At 37.1% G+C, this 18767-nt stretch overlaps 1 protein-coding gene across 2 annotated transcripts in view; it reads right to left on the bottom strand.

Moving 5' to 3' along the window:
• Positions 1–18706, bottom strand: part of Nufip1 (nuclear FMR1 interacting protein 1) — a 31193-nt gene extending 12487 nt beyond the window's left edge. Inside the window, exons 1-6 of one of the 2 annotated variants that reach the window (XM_070028445.1) lie at positions 18276–18706; positions 15380–15462; positions 13166–13267; positions 12396–12458; positions 11703–11779; positions 2471–2563 (exon numbers count right to left, since the gene is read on the bottom strand). In XM_070028445.1, the coding sequence (XP_069884546.1) occupies positions 2471–2563; positions 11703–11779; positions 12396–12458; positions 13166–13267; positions 15380–15462; positions 18276–18687 (830 nt within the window). In that variant the 5' untranslated portion in view covers positions 18688–18706. The remainder of the gene's footprint in view (positions 1–2470; positions 2564–11702; positions 11780–12395; positions 12459–13165; positions 13268–15379; positions 15463–18275) is intronic. The other variant, XM_070028446.1, reaches the window with a different exon arrangement.
• Between the last annotated feature and the right edge of the window lie 61 nt (positions 18707–18767).

Here is an 18767-nt window from a genome sequence, read left to right as displayed (position 1 = left end):
ACACTCCCAATTTTCTACACAAAAGAATAGAGAGCACTAAATTGGACCTGCCTATCTATCCTAGCCTATCAGCCAACCAGTCCCCAATAGCACCGAGCCTTATCAAGAACCACAGATGTACCTAACACAGATGTGTCTGAAAAATTACTCACTCTTGTATGAAAACAAAGGACATTCATTAAGAGAGTAGAAAGGCAAGACAAAGACTGTTGTATCAGTAATACATATACTCCAAAGAGAAAAGTGTATCTAATAAACAGCTCCTACAAGTCAAGAAAAAGCAACCTCAATTAAAAACTAGGCAAAGACTCAAAGTGGCGGTATAGCTCAGGGATAAGAGTACATGCTTAGCAAGCATGAGGCCTTAACCTCAAACCCCAGTACTGCAAAATACAAGACAACACAACACAAAATAATAGTCAAAGGCTTAAACTGATACTTCACAAGAGAATATCCATATGACAAGATGTTCAACATCAATAGTCAGAAGGAAAATAATGTAACATGGGAGAGCAGTATAACAATACCAAACAATGACCAAGACACAGACAAAGCAAGAAGCATCAATTGGTTCAAACTACTTTTGGTAAATGTAAATGGTTTAATTGTTAAACCTATTAAAGCTAAAGATGGATAACCTATGATCTACTCTCTATATGTATCAATGAAAATGAGTACTAATTCCCACAAAAGACAGTGTTCATAAGCTGAACATCAATGGCTCACATCTGCAATATTAGCTAAGAGACTCAGATCTGATGATCATAGTTTGAAGCCAGCTGGAGAAGAAAACTCTGAAACTCTCTAGTTAAGCAGCAAAAGAGCTAACTGGACTAAAGAAATGGTGCAACTGATAGAGCACCAGCCATGAACAAGAGGCTAAGCAAGAGAGTGAGGCTCTGAGTTCAAGCCTTGGCACATGTACATACACCAATATTCATAGCAGTTTTATTCATAATTGTCCAAACTGGAAAGAACCTAGATGTCTATCTAGAGAAAAAGATATATATTCTCATAATTGACTTCTATACAACAGTAAAAATGAAACTATTAACAGCTACATATAACAGATAAACACAGAAATAATTTTGAGCCATTGAAATCACTGTAAATCATAATTAGTATAATTCTAAGAACATGCATTATATATCTGTGATGATAGAAATTAGAAAAAGAACTTCATGGTTAGACACTGATCAGGAGATGGCTTAAGAGAACTTGGTGAGGTAAAAACACTATAAATGATATGGAGGCCATGCAATGTATAAAGGAATGTGTGTGTGCATATGATATATATATATATATATATATATATACATATATATATGTATGTATATATATATATATAACACACACTCACATACACACATATAAAATTTCACGCTGTGCATTTAACTGGGCTGGGAATGTGGTTTAGTGGCTGGAAGTGGCGCTGTGGCTCAAGTGGTAGAGTGCTAGCCTTGAGCAAAAGCTCAGGAGTCCAAGCCCCAAGACTGGCCAAAAAAGACAGACAGACAGACAGACAGACAGACAGACAGGACAAGACAGGAAGGAAAAAAGGAAGGAAGGAAAAAAGGAAGGAAGGAAGGAAGGAAGGATGGAAGGAAGGAAAGAAGGAAGGAAGGAAGGAAGGAAAAACATAATATTTAACCTCAGCAGATCTACTTCTAGGAATCCTCAGGACTCTTTTATGAAATATATTATGTAATAGCAACTTGATACCAGTAAAAGGCTGGTAAGAACTTAAATGTCTGTGTGGGAAACTGGTTGAAAAAGAAAACAAAAATACCACAGTCAGTTTAGTTTCTTACACATCTGTAAAACATGGGGATTATTGTAGATTACAATATGGGGCAATCACCAAGTCAAATTTTCAGTGTTGAAGAAAGCAAGATGCAGAATAGTGTCAGAAAATGAGGGGAAAAAGACTCAGCCATGTGCTATGGAGACTGAAAACCTCTGGAAGGAGGAGACAATTCAGCTGAGAGACAAAGGTTCAAGGAACTTTATCTTAAAAAAAAAAAGAACTCCTATGAATACAAGATAATACTCATTTTAAGCTACAATTAAACTTTCTTTAAAGTGAAAATTTTAAGCTACAATTAAACTTTCTTTAAAGTGAAAATGTTACAGATGCAAAGGATTCAGAACTGAGAATGAAGAAATGGTAAGGGCTGGGAATGTGGCTTAGTGGTAGTGTTTGCCTAGCATGCATAAAGCCCTGGGTTCTATTGCTCATTACCACATAAACAGAAAAAGCTAGAAGTGGTGCTGTGGCTCAAGTGGTAAAGTGCCAGCCTTGAGAAAAGAAGGTCAGGGACAGTGCCCAGGCCCTGAGTTCAAGCCCCAGGACTAACACAAAAGAAAAAGAAAAAAGAAACTTTAAGTTCATGGTTTCTGTTCCTTTACTTACTCATAAAAGTATTGTCAATTACATCACACCTTGAGAGTGAAGTTTTATAAAACTTACCCATACTGTGTTGTCGTTAATACTTCTCCTCTCTTCTCCTTCTCAAGTTTTAGCTTTTTCTTCCTTTCAATATTGGACAGAGTTGGGTAGTTTCTAGAAAATAATGGAAGTTAATTATAAAAGGGTTTTTTGTGTAAAGCTTTAAGCTACCTAGCAACTAATAGTTGCTAACACTCTAGTAACTAAATTTAGCAATTTTTGTTAAAAAACTAATATTACCTCATTATAAAGTGCTACTAGTTTACAACAGATAAGCTTTACCAGATCAGATTATGTTAGAATTGAAACAAAATATGTCATATAATATGTTCAAACTGATAGAATCTAGTTGGCAAGTACCCTAACACACTTGAAGAAATAACAAGTCTATTGAGTAACTTTTGCAAATGCATGCTGGATTTACTCAAAGTCACCGAGATAGTTCTCAAAATATGATACACCAGGAAGGGCAAGAAAAGCAGAGAAACAGCTATAACTAGAACAAAAATATTAACAATATAAATACCCAAGAGTATAGAGTTGGGGTGGGTAGAAAAGAAAGATTATCAAAATGGAAAAATCCAGAAAGAAAGAAACATGAAGGACATTGGTCTTAAATTGACTTCTTAATATAGAAAACAAGCTTCAGTGATCTAAATAGAAAAAATAATGCAAACAAACCAAGACCACAGAAAGTGTGATATTCGCACATATTTGTAATTATGTATGAAATACAATACATTTATACACGATGGCACAGAAAGAGAGGTTCTGGCCAAAATGTGCCTTGTGAGATACTTTCTCAGATGAGAAAGTTTGTATATAATTCAGCAGGTAAAGAGAAGCCATAAAAAGTTATAAGCAGAGAGACATGTACAAGACTGTGATTAAGATTAAATCTGGGGCTGGGAATGTGGCTAAGGATAGAGCTTACCTAGCATGCATGAAGCCTCGGGACGATTCCTCAGTACCACATAAACAGAAAAAAGAAAAAGTCTTAAAGAGCATTATGGCTCAAGTGGTAGAGCACTAGCCTTGAGCCAAAAGAAGCTCATATACAGTGCCCAGGCCCTGAATTCAAGCCCCATGACAGGCAAAAAAAAGAAGATTAAATCTGATGGTAATGCAATATAAATTGCTTTCTTTGTTTTGTAGCACAGATGTAAGGAGATGCAGGCCCTAAACTCTGATAAGAGAGATCAACCTCTGGAGGTAAAACATGAAAGGAGAGAACACCAGTCTCATTATTCAGCTTGACTAGTCATCAGAGGAAAGTTTGAGAAACATTAACAAACTGTGTTCTGCCACTGTTTCTAGGACACTTCTCCAGATTCACCTCTAAAACAAAAACAATAAACTACATCACTAGCTTGAATAGCACAGACAATATGAAGCCCATGAGTTTAGCCAAGCTGGAAGAGAAAAAAGGAAATGACATTGGGTAGTGGTGAAGTAATCAGGAAAAAGGCAATGAATTTCAATAAGGACAGTGAAAGGCAATATACCCAGCCAAGAAAAACCACCTCTATAAACAAAAGATGATGAATGTTCAAGCTACAAATAAACCTAAAAGGAAAGGATCAAGGTCATACAAGATTAAAAAAAAAATCTGATAGCTGGCCAATAACATACAGCTATGCTTCTAAAAACAAATATAATCTAAGGTTGTATGAAGTGGACTCTGACTCTAGTACAAGCGTCAAAAGCTTTGTGATACTCAAAGTGGCCAGATATTCTCAGAGCACTGTGTCAATGTGATGGAAATGAAATGACAAGGAAAATACTTGGAAGGGAGTCAGAAGAGTCTCAAAGATGATTAAAAGGTTGAAAAATAAAACCTCTGAATAAAGATGAAAGAACTATTTGCAGCCTCTTAAAGAGGATGAGAAGTGACAATAAAATAAGTCTTAAAGAAAAGATGGTAGCCAGCTGTTCTCAGTCTAAAGACAGAACATGTGGAAGTAGAAATGATGACAAAAGAAGTAATCATTTTAGCCAGCCCCACAGCGGTGGGCATGGAACGTAAAGAGGCACTCAGGTTCCTTCACAATCTCAAGCTTACATGTCCATCCTAACAGTTCTTTTTACTATTATTGTTCTGAATCTTGCAATCTATTAACATGGTGAACCACAGATTAAACAATATGATTTGATATTTCACAATGTTTGACTTTATCATATATATGTAGGCAGATATTACATATGTGCTTTTCAATATAAAGGATTTAAACATTTTATAGGGATTTTCTAAATAACACAACAAAGTCTTGGAGAAACTCCTTTGGAAGAAGTCTTTTTTAAAAAAAAAAAAATAGCAAATGTTCTCTTTCTGGTAGATTAAATGATCATGCTCCTGCAGGTAAGAAATCTCTTAATTTTCCTTCCAAAATTGCAAGATTTTAAGTTTCAGCTTTGAAATCAGTCAAATCCTCTTCCAAAATTTATATTATTATCATTTATACAGAACCTGGAGACTAAAAAATAGAGAAAAATAAATATACTAGAAAACAAAATTCTGCTTCAGAAAGGGAATCAGAAATACCAGACCTATTTATATACACACCTATAATCAGGAGCCCCTCTTCACACATAAAACTGAGGTATAAGAGTAAGGAAAAGGAGAAGCGCCTTGAGTGGCAGAAAGCCAACAGCGAGCAAGAAAGCCAAGAGAGATTGTGAGACCAAGTTCAAGCCACAGTACTGGCACATACAAAACAAACACTTTATCTTTGGGTGAAAGAGTATGAATATGGTCAAAATAGATTGTCAGTATGTATAAAAATGAAACAATGAAATCTGTTGAAACTGTATTAGGAAGGGGGGAAGACTATAGCAGGAGTTATACATTGTATACCTGCCTAGGAATATCATAGTGAAATCCCTCCTTATATAGTTAAGGTTTGCAACTAAAAAACTAAAATAATGAGTGAGGAAGAATAAAAAACATATAGTTCAGGTTAATAAAATACTCTTTGAAATAATAAGACTACTAGAGAAAAACTTTAAGTTATATCTTATATTGCATAATTATGTACAGATGTAACTTACCTCAATATTTCCTGTTAGAGAATGGATGTTAAGACTTCTAACAGGGGATATTTCACAGCATGATTCTCTGCATTTTGATCTAACATCACTTTCCTCCCCATACTTCTATCTTTCCTCTATCATGAGGGATAAGTCCTGACACCAAACCTTTTTCTCTTCTTCATTTCTTATCCCCTCTAGCTAACGATGCCTTAAGTGACTACCCTTAAGTACAACAAAACTGTGCCAACCATTATCTCCACATATTCCATCCTACTGTGATTTGCTCCTCATTCTCAAATGATTATCCATTCATTGACTTTTCTTCTAGGCCAATCTTCTGTAACTACAAATCCTTTTTATTCTCACCAAAACACAACTGCTTCAACACAGCTATGCCATTATTTTTCAAGTCTTTCTGAACTTCAAAAAGATGTTGCATTATTAAAGAGGAGGTAGCCTCTGTTCTTTAGTTTGAATGAATTTGGGATACAAATCAAATGGATTTCCTGAGCTAAAGTGAATACTGAAAAATATTACAAAATCATGCCGCCTAGTGGTCATACTGTGAAGTATGGTCTACTTTCTGAAAGCCAGTCTATAGAAACCAACCTCTACTACATTTTCCTCAATGCCAATATAGCATTTGTACCTCCCACTTGTTTTGTTTTTGGCCGGTTGTTAAAAGAAAGTTTTACAGTTTGCGAAGGCTGGGGGAATTTTGTTGCTTTTTCTTTGGTTGGTCATGGGGCCTGAACTCGGCCTGGGCACTGTCCCTGAGCTCTTCAGCTCAAGGCTAGAGCACTTTACCACTGGAGCCACAGCACCACTTCTGGCTTTTTCTGCTTATATGGTGCTGAGGAATAGAACCCAGGGCTTCATGCAAGCAATGAGCCACCTTCCCAGCCCGGGAATTTTGTTTTAATTGGGTAGATCTTGCTAACTTTTGTCTGGCCACTGGCTTCTGCTTCTACCTTCCAAATCTATTCTTGTCTAGTTTTCATGACTTTAGCCATAGACAGCAAAAGTTTGCTTTTAAAAATACAAAACATTTGCTTCCAATTTTCAAGCTAAATTAACACCAAAAAATTATTAAGGATATCATAATTTTTACTAATATACATTCAAAAGTTGATATTTCTTTTTTTATTGTGAAAATACTGTACAGAGGGGTTACAATTACATGGGCAAGATAATGAGTACATTTCTTATCAAGCATTGTAGCCTCCTCCTTTGTTTCCCCTTCCCATCCCAAAAGTTGATATTTCTTACTAACAGAAAATCAAATGTATCTTCTATCAGGAGGTTTTATATAAACATACACAGTAATAATACTGCTTAAATTTCTTAAGCTAGTAGAAATATTTCCTTTTAATTACTTGTTGCACAGAACCATGGAAAGCAGAGTTCACCTTCAACTTCAGAAAACAATGCTTTCAAATAGACATCAATTTGGTTTGTCTCAGTAATCTGTTCTATATCAGGAGACTTTTGATGTTAAAAAGAAAAATCACAGTAGTTACTGAGTACCAATGGCTCAGGCCTGTAATCCTAGCTACTCAGGAAGCTGAGATCTGAGGATCATGATTTGAAACCAGCATGAGGAGTCCGTGAGGGTCTTATCTCAATAAACTACTCAGAAAAAGCCAGAAGTAGCTCTGTGGCTCAAGTGGTAGAGTGCTAGACTGAAGCACAAAGAGGCTCAGGGACAGCACCCAGCACCTGAATTCAAGCCCGAGGAGCAGCAAAAATAAAAAAATAATAATAATTCAACTATTTACATATATTAACATTTATAAGCCTCCCACATATCTATGACACAACAGTATATAAGCAACCATGTAAAAGATGGGCTTATTACCTTCAAGGCTGACAATTTATTCCAGAATAAAAACAAATGAAAAAAATGATAGACCAATAAAAGACATCTATGCTAAGCAGAGGAGAGATACAGTATTCAAAAATATGGGAGACATTCTTCTAGGGAGATGAAGAAATGCATCCCCCAAAACAGCAAGATTTCTGCTGGGCAAAGAAGAAGGAGTAGAATTTGAAGATGAAAAATGTTAAGATTTTCTAGAAGTATATGAGTTATCATAAATAACAAGTCTGGCAAGGACCAAAAGCTCCCATAAGTAAAACATGCTGAAATAACCACTGTCATGGATGGCCTTGAAAGTTAGAGGCTGACCCTGCACTGAGGTGAAAAACACCAGAAATCTGGAAGTAAAAAGATGTTGAACGTTTAAGAGCATATACTCTGTTACAGTATCTTGTGTGTTATAGCAAAAGTTTAGCTCCCACTACTGAATATTACCAGTTTTAAAGACCTTTGTTTTAATTAGCATTTTGGCTAGCTAAGAGAAAATCAGCTTAAATTTATTTTTAAATTTTACACTACACACTCATCTATATAACAAGTAAGCACAGACTGAACACTCGATTTTCTACCACAAAACAATGAATACAAAGAATAAGCCTAAGCTTCTCATTAGCCAAGTCAATTCCTGAGGTCAAATCACACTGCTGAATATTCACTTGCAGGGTACTTATCAATGGTGTGGTTTTCTGGAACAGGACCTAGCAACTGAGCCAGAACTAAGACTTGGCCAAGTGGGTAAGACGAAGGGCAATGAGTGAGGGAGCTGAGATACTGACAAGAGTGGCTGAAGTGAGCCAAGTCAGGGAGAGTGACAGAGGTGGCTGACATCACAGAAGTTAAAGAGTTAAGGAATGGTAAGCCTTAACTGGTCCAGACCAGTTGGAAGTGACAGTGAGAGCTGGATAGATGGATGAGAACTTATGTCCAAGTTGACAATCTAGAGTGATAGCCAGGAAATTAAAAGGCTAAAACTGCATAGTGAGGGACTCTGGAAAAGGGAAGGTTAAAAAGGTACTCAACAGATTCAAAGTACACATACTTCCACTGCAGCATCTAATGTGCCACAGACTGATTGAAAGCAATAGAGAGATATGGAAAAAAAAAAACAAAAAACTTGAGGACAAAGGCTAAGGAATCACCTGGAATCCACATCAAGAAGCACTACGTATTTCACAAAGCCAGTCTTTTTGGTCTTGTTTTATTTGACCGATCCATAGCAATCCACACTGCCAACCTTCTTCCTTCCTCTTCAGTAGCTTCTATGATACACCAAAGTCCCATTTCTTCCTCCTTTCTGGCTCCCCCCTAGCCACATTGTTGCTTTTTACGCTCTAGTAGGCCTTTCAATAGAGTTAAAGGAGCATAGACTCAATGCTCAGCATTGCATCTCCTTTCACTCTTTGCCACATTTGTAGTTATTGTGATGTTAAAAAAAAAAATCTACACGCAGGCCAGTCTTTAATAGATGTTTCAGGATCTTGTCATACTCAAGTGTCCAAAATCAGCACCTCACAATCCTGTTTCCTCCAGAGTTCCCTATCTCAGGTACCACCTTTCACTGAAGGGCTTAGAAAGAAACTTGGAAGTCTCCTCAAAAATCCCTTTCTTCTTTAGCCTCACAAGCATCAGCCACCAAGTACATTCTGTGTTCTTCCAGGTTATCTCCATTCCAAGTGCCACTTTATGACACTTTTATCTTGTCTTAACCTACACTCACAGTTCCTTGAATATGCCAATGTCTGTCCTCTGTTCCTGGCTTTTGTTACCTCATCCTCCTTTGTCATAGGAAACCCTAACTTTCCAGCCTAGATGAGGTCCTCTTCCTCTTATAGGCTAAGAGAAAGGGAGGAAGAGTCTGGGAAAGCACAATAGCAACATAGACACTAATTCAACACTGGTCTTATTTCCCCATTTATGTAATTATTTAATTTCCATACCCACTAGAGATAAGAAATCCAACTGGCAAATGAAACTCATTTCCGACCTTTCTTATTGCTTTAAGAGAACTAGAAATTTGGGAGATTCACAAGAATTAAATTTATTTATACAACTTAGTTATTATGCAGAATTTGTTAACTACTGACCACTGTCAGTGCTCTAGGAAGAATTAAAGTTAAAAAAGGGATTAGTACCACTGAACCACAACAGCCTCTAACTGACCAAAGTCAGAGCTAAGTAGCAGAGAAAAAATAGTGTAAACAGAACATTTCCATCCCATCTAAGATACAATCTTCAATACCATCACTGACAGTTTTTTAAAACTCTTCTTCTGTGTTTATTCCTCTGTGCAAAATAGGAAGAAAAAGATAGAAAAATAGATAAAAACAAAACGAAAAGCAAGCAAAGCAAAACAACAAATAAGATAGTTGGGGAGGGGCTGGGAAGGTGGCTCAGTAGTAGAGTGCTTGCCTTGCATGCATGAGGCCTTGGGTTCGATTCCTCAGCACCACATAAGCAGAAAAAGCCAGAAGTGGCTCAAGTGGTAGAGCACTAGCCTTGAACTGAAGTGCTGAGGGACAGTGCACAGGCCCAGAGTTCAGGTCCCATGATTGGCAAAAAAAAAAAAAACAAGATAGTTGGGGAGTAGTGATTTCAGAGGAAAAAAAGGGACCTGTAAAGAAGCATCATGGAAAGTAAGGAGCTTTGTATCCAATGAATGAAAATTTTCCACTAAACTATTTTGTGGTCCAAACTTTGCCTTCTAAGTTGGAACCTACAGCCATCCTTATCATTGTCCAGGCTGAGTCTTCTTTTCACATAATTCACTCTTTAACAGTAATTCAATCGACAAATATATATATATATATATTTATATTTATATATATAAATATATATATATATATTCATATGGTAAATTTTAAATACCATACAAAATTCAGCAGAACCACAGACATCTAAATCTATGCCAATTACCGTATATGAAAAATGCTGAGGTTGCATTAAAAAAGGTTAAATTTGATTCAGGGACTGGCAGATAATCTACATACTTGAACCAGAGTTTAAACCAATTATCGCTAACAACAGTTAGTTCAGTTGACATTTTCTTTTCTTAGCAAGATTTTCTCAGTGAAGAAAGGTACAAGTTCTTTTTGTTACAGACAGGTACTCTGGTAAGGCTGTAATAGGAGAAATGAAGAATAAGAAGATAGTAATAAGCCAGGTGACTGCTACAATCTTGTTCACTGCTCTATAGGGAACAGAATTTGTTATATGACCAGCATATAACAGTCATTTGACAATTTTGTGTCAAAAATAAAATGAATGAATAAACAGTAAACAATTATACTTTCTGGCCCATCCCGGTACTTGATCTCTGGGCCTGGGCACTGGTCCCTGAGCTTTTGTGTTCAAGGCTAGTACTCTTCCACTTGAGCCACAACTCCAATTCCAGTTTGTTTTTTTCCTTACTGGTTAACTGGAGATAAAGTCTCATGGATTTTTCTACCCAGCTAGCTTACAACCATGATACTCAGATCTCAGCTTCCTGAGTAGCTAGGATTATAGACATGAGCCACCAGCACCTAGGTAAACAATACATTTGTAAATAACATTACCTAACCCATTACTGTGTCAGTCACTAAACATCAAGTGAGCAGCATATACTAGCTCCCCTCAAAAAATAAAATATAATAACATTACAATAGATGTCATTTAAATAAGAGTTCTATTAACTCTCCCTAAAGCTACACTCAATGCTCCCCGCCATGCAGCTTACAGTCCTGTGCCATAGTACCATAGAACTTCCTCCAATAAAAATTGTATTTTTAATGCATGGTAACATATACAGGGCTCAATGTATTTACACACAAACTGACTAACGGTGGTTATTCTTGAAAGGTATTGTTTATCAAAACAAATAATAGGAAGTAGAAACATGTTTTTGGGGTGTTGGGAAAAGGGGGGTTCACAGGAGTGGAGAAAGGAAGAGTGAGCAAATGTAGTCATATTCAATGTACATTATGTGAAGAATGAACTACGTAATTTGATGGTAGGGACAGGAGGAAGAAAATGAGGGAGAGTAGTGAAAGGGTTGACACTGACCATGATGCACTGTACTTATAACTTGACTTATGGAATTGTAACCACTTTGTACAACTACTTAATAACAACAATAATAATAATAAAATTGTATTTTTAAATAATCAAGTAGCAATTTTCTAAATGTCATTATGTACCAATTCTGAAGAACAAAAAAAAAAATCAGCGCCAATAATTTCCAGTTGAATGATCACAACATTATAAAAGATCAATTTCAAATTTCCCTTTTGGTATTTTACATTAGGATGAGACTGTCATTATTTGCCACAGTCAAAGAAAGTTACTGTCTCTCAGCTCTTTACTCACTTTCTTCTTTCTTCTCTCCACCTTGCAATCTCCTCTGGTGTGTCTAACTTGATCTTCTTCATCCCAGGAGCATGCATCTAGGGGAAAAAGCCTACTGAACATCAGGAAGTATAGTGTATGCTCTAGATTATGTGGATGACTTTGAAGCCAACAAGAAGTTTACAAGCAGAAAAAGAATTTTAGACTAAGACGCCCGTATTTTCCAAGCATATTATGATTATTCCTTTAAAGGAAAAGGAGTGATTTCTCATGTATTTAGCTTAATGCTACTGATAAGGGAATAGGAGTAACCTAATTTTAGATATAGGAAATGACTAAATTATTTTTTCTGACTTACAGTGAATACTGAAATGAGTGACTTACAGCCAAATTTGAGGGTGAAAGTTAAAGCAGTGAGTAGACATGACAATTTCCAGTAGCGTAACACAGAATTTAGAGTCAAGAAACTCCAGTGAAAGAATCAATCTTGATACCTTAGACAAATCATTTGTTTTTAACCTATTAAATGGAGCTATTGACATACCTGGCATAGTTCTTTATAAGGATAAGATTGAGTAAGATGTGAAACTCCCTTACAAAGTACTCCATTAGTGCTATTAGTCTGCACAAATGAAGAACTGTGAAGGTAATACATCAATAAAATAAGAAGAGCATGTATCAAAAAAAGTTTTAAAAAAAAACATAAAAACTTACATTTCTCCAGTGGAACTGTACAATCTTCTCATGTGCAGTAAAAGAGCAATCTGCCTCAGGACACTGCAAGAGTTTTTTTTTAAAAAAGACAATTTAAGGTTTCCCACATTAAATTTGCCTACTGTTCATACAAAGGTAAGTTGTCATGTACACAGTTTTTCCATCTTTATGGTATCATCACTTGATAACAAAGATTGCTCCAAAACAGAGCCATATTTAGAAAGGTAAGATATTTTCACTGTCAACAGCACAGTAATACACCTCATTTGTTTCTCCATTGGAATGAAAGCACAGATCAGCACCATGTAAAATGTTTTCAGTTTTTTTTAACTTTAACATTTTTCATAAAACAGGGTCTTGCTAAGTAGCCCAGGTTGACCTCAAGGTCAACTCATGAGCCTCCAACTCAGCTTCCTGAGTGCTAGGATTATATGAGTACTCCAATATTTAAAATTTGTATCATCCTTAAGAGGGATGAGCTAATTACAGAATGGGTATAGTCAAGGAAGCCTTACAGGGAATAAACTCACAAAGAGGCAGAGAGTATGAGAAGAGAGGTAACACTCTTACCAAGCAGCAGAGGTGCACACATACAAAGAGCTGCCAGACTGTTCTTTTTTGCTGCCATCTTACTTTTCCCAAGAGCAGTGGGTCCCCACCCTCAAAATCCAAATCCCAGGCTTGTTCCCATTGGTCAATCAAATATTTCTATGAAAACTATAAACCTGTAAGGAAAAGCTGAGAATTTCAAGAGAAGCAAGAATACCTACTTTTGTATGTTCAGACATGTGGGTATCATACTTTTCTTGATTTTTAAAACCACGATCACAAGTATCACAAAAAAAGTGAAAAACTGGTTCCTTTCTTTTCTGCTAAGAAAAACAAACAAGGATTAGACTCTTGGTAAAAACTTTGGTCAACAATAAAAACATAACTCTCCTTCTAGAAACACATTTTATTTTCATATACCCCTTATATGTAGAAGAAAAATCTAATTATATTTCCAAGATTTTTGTTGCTGCTGCTGTTTTTGTTGTCTTTTCCTTTTGTTTGCTTGTTTATTTTTCCTTGGGAAGTTAAGGGGAGGCACAGAAAAGATGGGACAAAGAGTGAATACAATAGTGGTACTCACTAGACACTATGTGGAAAATGAACGATACAACTTGTGGGTGGGGATGGGAGGCAAAAATGGAGAGAGAGAGGGAAAGGATGACATAGTTCAAAGCGAAATACAAACATTACCTGACTTATGTAATGGTAATCCTCTGCATATCACCTTTACAACAATATATATTTTTTTTTTTAATCCAACCCCCAGTGTATTAGGATCTTTGGAATAAATAACTGGTTCTGTTTTTTTAAAAGATGGATTCTGTTTATTTTTGGCAAAGTAACAACATAAACCAGGTATAAATAAAGTTATTTTCTTAAAAATTCACAATTTGCTATTTTCATAAACATAAAACAAATTATTACTAGACTACATACTATATAAAAAGTGGTTTCTTACTTTTTAATATAAAGATTGTTAATAAGCTACATATATACCAATCATTAATATAAATTGTTTTTCAAGCTATTCAACTTTTCATGTCAAAATGAAGAACATCAACTCTATGCATTCAACTAATTCTAAACTAATAATATTATGTTTACTGTACACTTCAAATTTGAAAGATTAGGTATATAAGCGAAACTTGAATAAAGGCAGTCTATTTAAACAGTTTTAGATTTGTGAAGCATAATCAAGAGTATTCAACATTAAAAACAAACAAAAACAAAAACAAAAAACTTTCATGCCAGGCCCCAGTGGCTCATGCCTGTAATCCTAGCTATTCAAGAAGTTGAGATCTGAGCACTGAGGTTTAAAGCCTGCGTAGGCCATCAGACTCTTATCTCCAATTAACCAATAAAAAAGAAGTAGTAGAACCCTGGGTTCAGGAGGTAGTGCACTAACCCAGAGCAAAAAAGATCAAGGATAGTGCCAAAGCCCTGAGTTCAAGCCCCAGGAACAACACACACAAAAACAAACGAACAAAAATTTTCACAAACATGACAAATTCTATTAAAAAAGTACTGATAGCAATCAATTAAGATAAACAACAAACATAACAGTAATACAAAAAAGTCTGAATTTCACTTTTTGTGCACAATAAGACTAAATATAAACTATTTCAAGTAGAAACACTACATTTAATTTTACCTGAATTTAATACAAAAAAAGAAACAGAAAAATTGCTTTTTGTTTTTTGCTACAGAGATCTATGTTCCTATAAGACCCTTCTATGTTAAAAAGCAAAAAACAATAATGGAAAATAAATGGTCTGTGTAATTATAGTTTGATCTAAGTCCATGCTGTATTAAGAAAAAACTTAGACTTCTACCTTCCAGAATCTCATCCCTCACCTCCCAATGTGCCACTGATTTAAAAAAACTTATCAGAATTTAATAAGATTTATATTTATTTGTAATCATAGTTCTCAACTATTTTTATTCCTGATTCTTATTGAAACAGCTAATGTTTTCTTTTTTCCAATTGCTCAAAATGATTTTAAGTTTTTCTTTCTTTTTTTTTTTGAGTCTGGTCATGGGGCCTGAACTCTAGGCCTAGGCACTGTCCCTCAGCTCTTCAGCTCAAGGCTAGTGCTCTACCACTTGAGCCACAATGCCACTTCCGGCTTTTTTCTTTTTGCTTATGTGGTGCTGAGGAATCGAACCCAGGGCCTCATGTATGCAAGGCAAGCGCTCTACCACTGAGCCACCTTCCCAGTCCTTAAGTTTTTCTTTTCTAGCTAAGACCCTTAAAAAATCTTATTATACTGATGTAACTGTAACTCCGCTGTATATCACCTTTATAATAACAAAAAATTTATTTTAAATCCAACTATAGTAGAGTTCCAATATCTCACTAACAAAGACACTTAAAAAATATGACACAATAATATGAGAACCAAAGTTCATGTTTAACAATAGTTTACAAATACCTTTTTTTTCTGTTTTTTATTAGGAGGAAAATTGAAGTCCGTAAATTTGGTACCATATTTTCGTGGAAAATAAGAATTTTTAACTAGAAAACAAAGAGAAATCCATTAAAGGTTGCAATTTACAATAATATAAAATTGTATTTACTCTGACATAGCATAGATACTGGAGTAAACGCATTGGTACACTACCCCCTTTAGGAAGAATGGTTAAAAAACAAACAAACAAACAAACTAGCACTGGTGATTCACACCCATGATCCTACCTACTCAGGAGGCTGAGATCTGAGTGCTGACCATAGTTCGTTGTTTGAAGTCAGCCTGGGCAGAAAAGTCCACGAGACTCTCATTACCAATTAACTACTGGAGAACCAGAAGTAGTGCTATGATTCAAGTGGTAGAGCACTAGCCTTGAGCAAGAGTTCATGGGCAGTGCCCAGGTCTGAGTTCAAGCCCCATGACCAACAAAAACAAAACAAAAAACCTAGCATCAATTACTACATTAAGCATTTTTCAAATAAAGTAATACAAGTGAGACTTTGTGACCACTGATGCTTACGTAAAAGAATGAACAATATAACCTAATTAGATTATTTCAGCTATTTCAACTGGTAGGAATGTTATCAGTAAATCCTCTAATCCCGATCCTTCCTTTCATACTAGGAAAAGAGAACCAAGTAAAATACATCTCAAATCCCACCGCGTCTTTCTATTGTTATAGCTATTATCCTGCTCAGAAACCCTAATCTTTCATCTTACATTCCCGTGCCACTCTCCTGAATTGTCTTGAATCCCTAAACCCTTCCAACAGATCCTGCATACCTACACCACAAAAATAATTCTGCAGTCCTGTCATAGCCCAGAGCCAGTATCTACAAATGGCTCCTAGAGTTCTCTTACGACATTTCAGTTCTTACCCCGCCTTTCCCCCACATCTTCCACATACATTGCTTCAGTCACACTAGAACTCTGCAGTCTCCAAAACTTATCTCTAGCTTACCCCGCCTTTCCCCCACATCTTCCACATACATTGCTTCAGTCACACTAGAACTCTGCAGTCTCCAAAACTTATCTCTAGCTATGTAAGTATCCCTTCTCAAATTCTACACTACTCTTAAGACACTACCTTCAAAATCTTTTGCCAACCTCCTCTAAACTCTAAATTGCTTTTGAAATGCCTTTATTATCCATCACACTGTACTATGACTTAGAGAATCTATCTCATCTGATTTAGTCAAATTAGCATTCCTAACATCCAGCAGTAAGTACTAGTTGTGTGGATTCAACTGAATGGAAACTGGATCTCATATAGTTGGATAAATATATATCCCAAAAGTTTCATGGCTTAAAGTACAATCTAAATGCCTGCAGACCCAAATTTACAACTCTACTAACAAATTTCCATCTGAAAGTATAGCTAACAAATGGCTAACAGGCTATTCAGAATCTCTACTTGATCTAAACATATTCCAAACTCAATCTTGGTCTTCCAAATCTGCTCCATTCACATTCTTCCCTATCTACAACTCTATCCTTCAAAAAACTAACAACAACAACAACAACAAAAAACAACCTTTGTTACCCATGTCTCCTCTTTATCTCACACCTCACATCCCAGGCTTTTTGACTGTGTCACCCTACACATACACTCTTGATTTTAAGTCACTAGTATCTCTCACTAACAATTCCAATAGCATCCTAACTGGTCCCACTTTCCTTCAAGTTCCATCAGCTGCCAGAGTAATCTTTTTACAGGGGTGGGAAAGCCTTTTTGCTGCCCAAATCCACTTGAATATTTACATCATTACAAGCCATACTAAATGATCAATACAGGCAGACAGCTCTCTGGCAGTCATCTACAAGGAAATGTGCCTGCCCCTTCACATATCAAGTGATTTCGTGGGCCTGAGAGGGGTGAGGAATTAAAAGGTTTTCCACCCCTACTAAAAACATGAATCAAATGGGTAGAACTCCCCTGGACTACGCAAATCACAATACAAATCAAAGTCCCATCATCTACAAGGAACTACCTACCAATCTGTCCTCTCACTCAATCTTCTGCGCTGGACCCCAGGGCCAGTATTGATCTAGCCACTCTAATTTCTATTCTGACTTACAGCCTTTTCACTGGAACTTCTTTTGGCCTGTTTCCCTGCTTACAGTTCTAATCTCTCACCTCTTGAAGTCTATACTCAAATGTCACTTTCCTTGTAAGTGACAATAATATTCAAAATTGCACTCGTTTTTCCTTTATCTCTTCACAGAATTCATTACCATCCTTTTTTGGTCTTGTTTTTTTTTTTTCGTTTTGTTCTAAGGCAGGATCTTCCTATGTACCCCTACAATGCCGTTGAACTCCTGTCTCAGCCTAGAGTGTGCAAGAAGTACAGCTAGGATTACATGCCCTACTATGTCCAACATGCACCTTCAAACACATACTTTTATTTGCCTAATTGTCTTCCCACTCTCGGAAGATGTTAAGTTCCATAAAGATAAGGATTATTCACAAGGATAAGGTTCACGCCTGCAATCCTAGCTTCAGAGGCTGAGGATCGAGGTTGCAAACCAGCCAATTAACCAACCTAAAAGAAAAAGCGCGATGTGGAGCTGTGGCTCAAGTGGCAAGGCAGCGGCCTTAAGCAAAAGAAGCTAAGGGACAGCGCCCAGGCCTTGAGTTGAAGCCCCAAGACTGGCATTTTTTTTTAAAAAAGCATTTTATTTGACGTTTCCGGAACATAGCTGAAATTTAAAAATAATAGCCAAACGGAATGAACTCCAGTCGGACATATTTTAAGACATTACCAAACATCAAGAATAAAGCACAGAGTTGAGAGGCAGGGGAGAGAGAGAAAAGAGAGAAAAGGTAAAGGGAAGAACGATCAGAGGGATACCGGCCTACCTGGAAAGTTGTGTGCGTTCTGATGCCAGGGAAAACCATCGGGAGACTGTCTCCAGTACCAGGATGTCGAAGCCCGGAAATCCCAGGAAGGCTGGCCGCTGAGTTGAGGCTGAGAGTCCAGGGGGTACTTGGCGTCGAAGGGAGGCTGAGCCCCGGGAAGAATGTGGGCGTCAAAGGGGGGCGGCGCCCCGGAGAGAGGCTGCATCTCCCCGGCGAGCTGCGCCTCCTCCGAGGAAGGCTTCGACCCGTCCACGGGTGGCGACAAGGGAGGTGGCGGTGGCGGCAGCATCGCCCAGAGCGCCCAGCTGCCCTGTGGCGAGGCGGTGTTTCTCAGCGGCCCCACGGTAGGGTTCATCTCCGGGGCTGGAAGCCACCCGGTTGACGGCACGAAACCGCTAGCAGGCTCGGCCATGCCACCCCCGAGCCTGGGATCCCAGCGTGCGGCGGTGGAACAGACTTGAAACGTCACCTCCGCTATGCTAATTACACCGT

This window comes from Dipodomys merriami, unplaced genomic scaffold (genome assembly GCF_024711535.1).
Source record: "Dipodomys merriami isolate MVZ:Mamm:240054 unplaced genomic scaffold, mDipMer1.0.p SCAF_192, whole genome shotgun sequence".
In the NCBI taxonomy this organism is placed as follows: domain Eukaryota; kingdom Metazoa; phylum Chordata; class Mammalia; order Rodentia; family Heteromyidae; genus Dipodomys; species Dipodomys merriami.
This window is presented reverse-complemented; position numbering and strand designations above follow the sequence as displayed.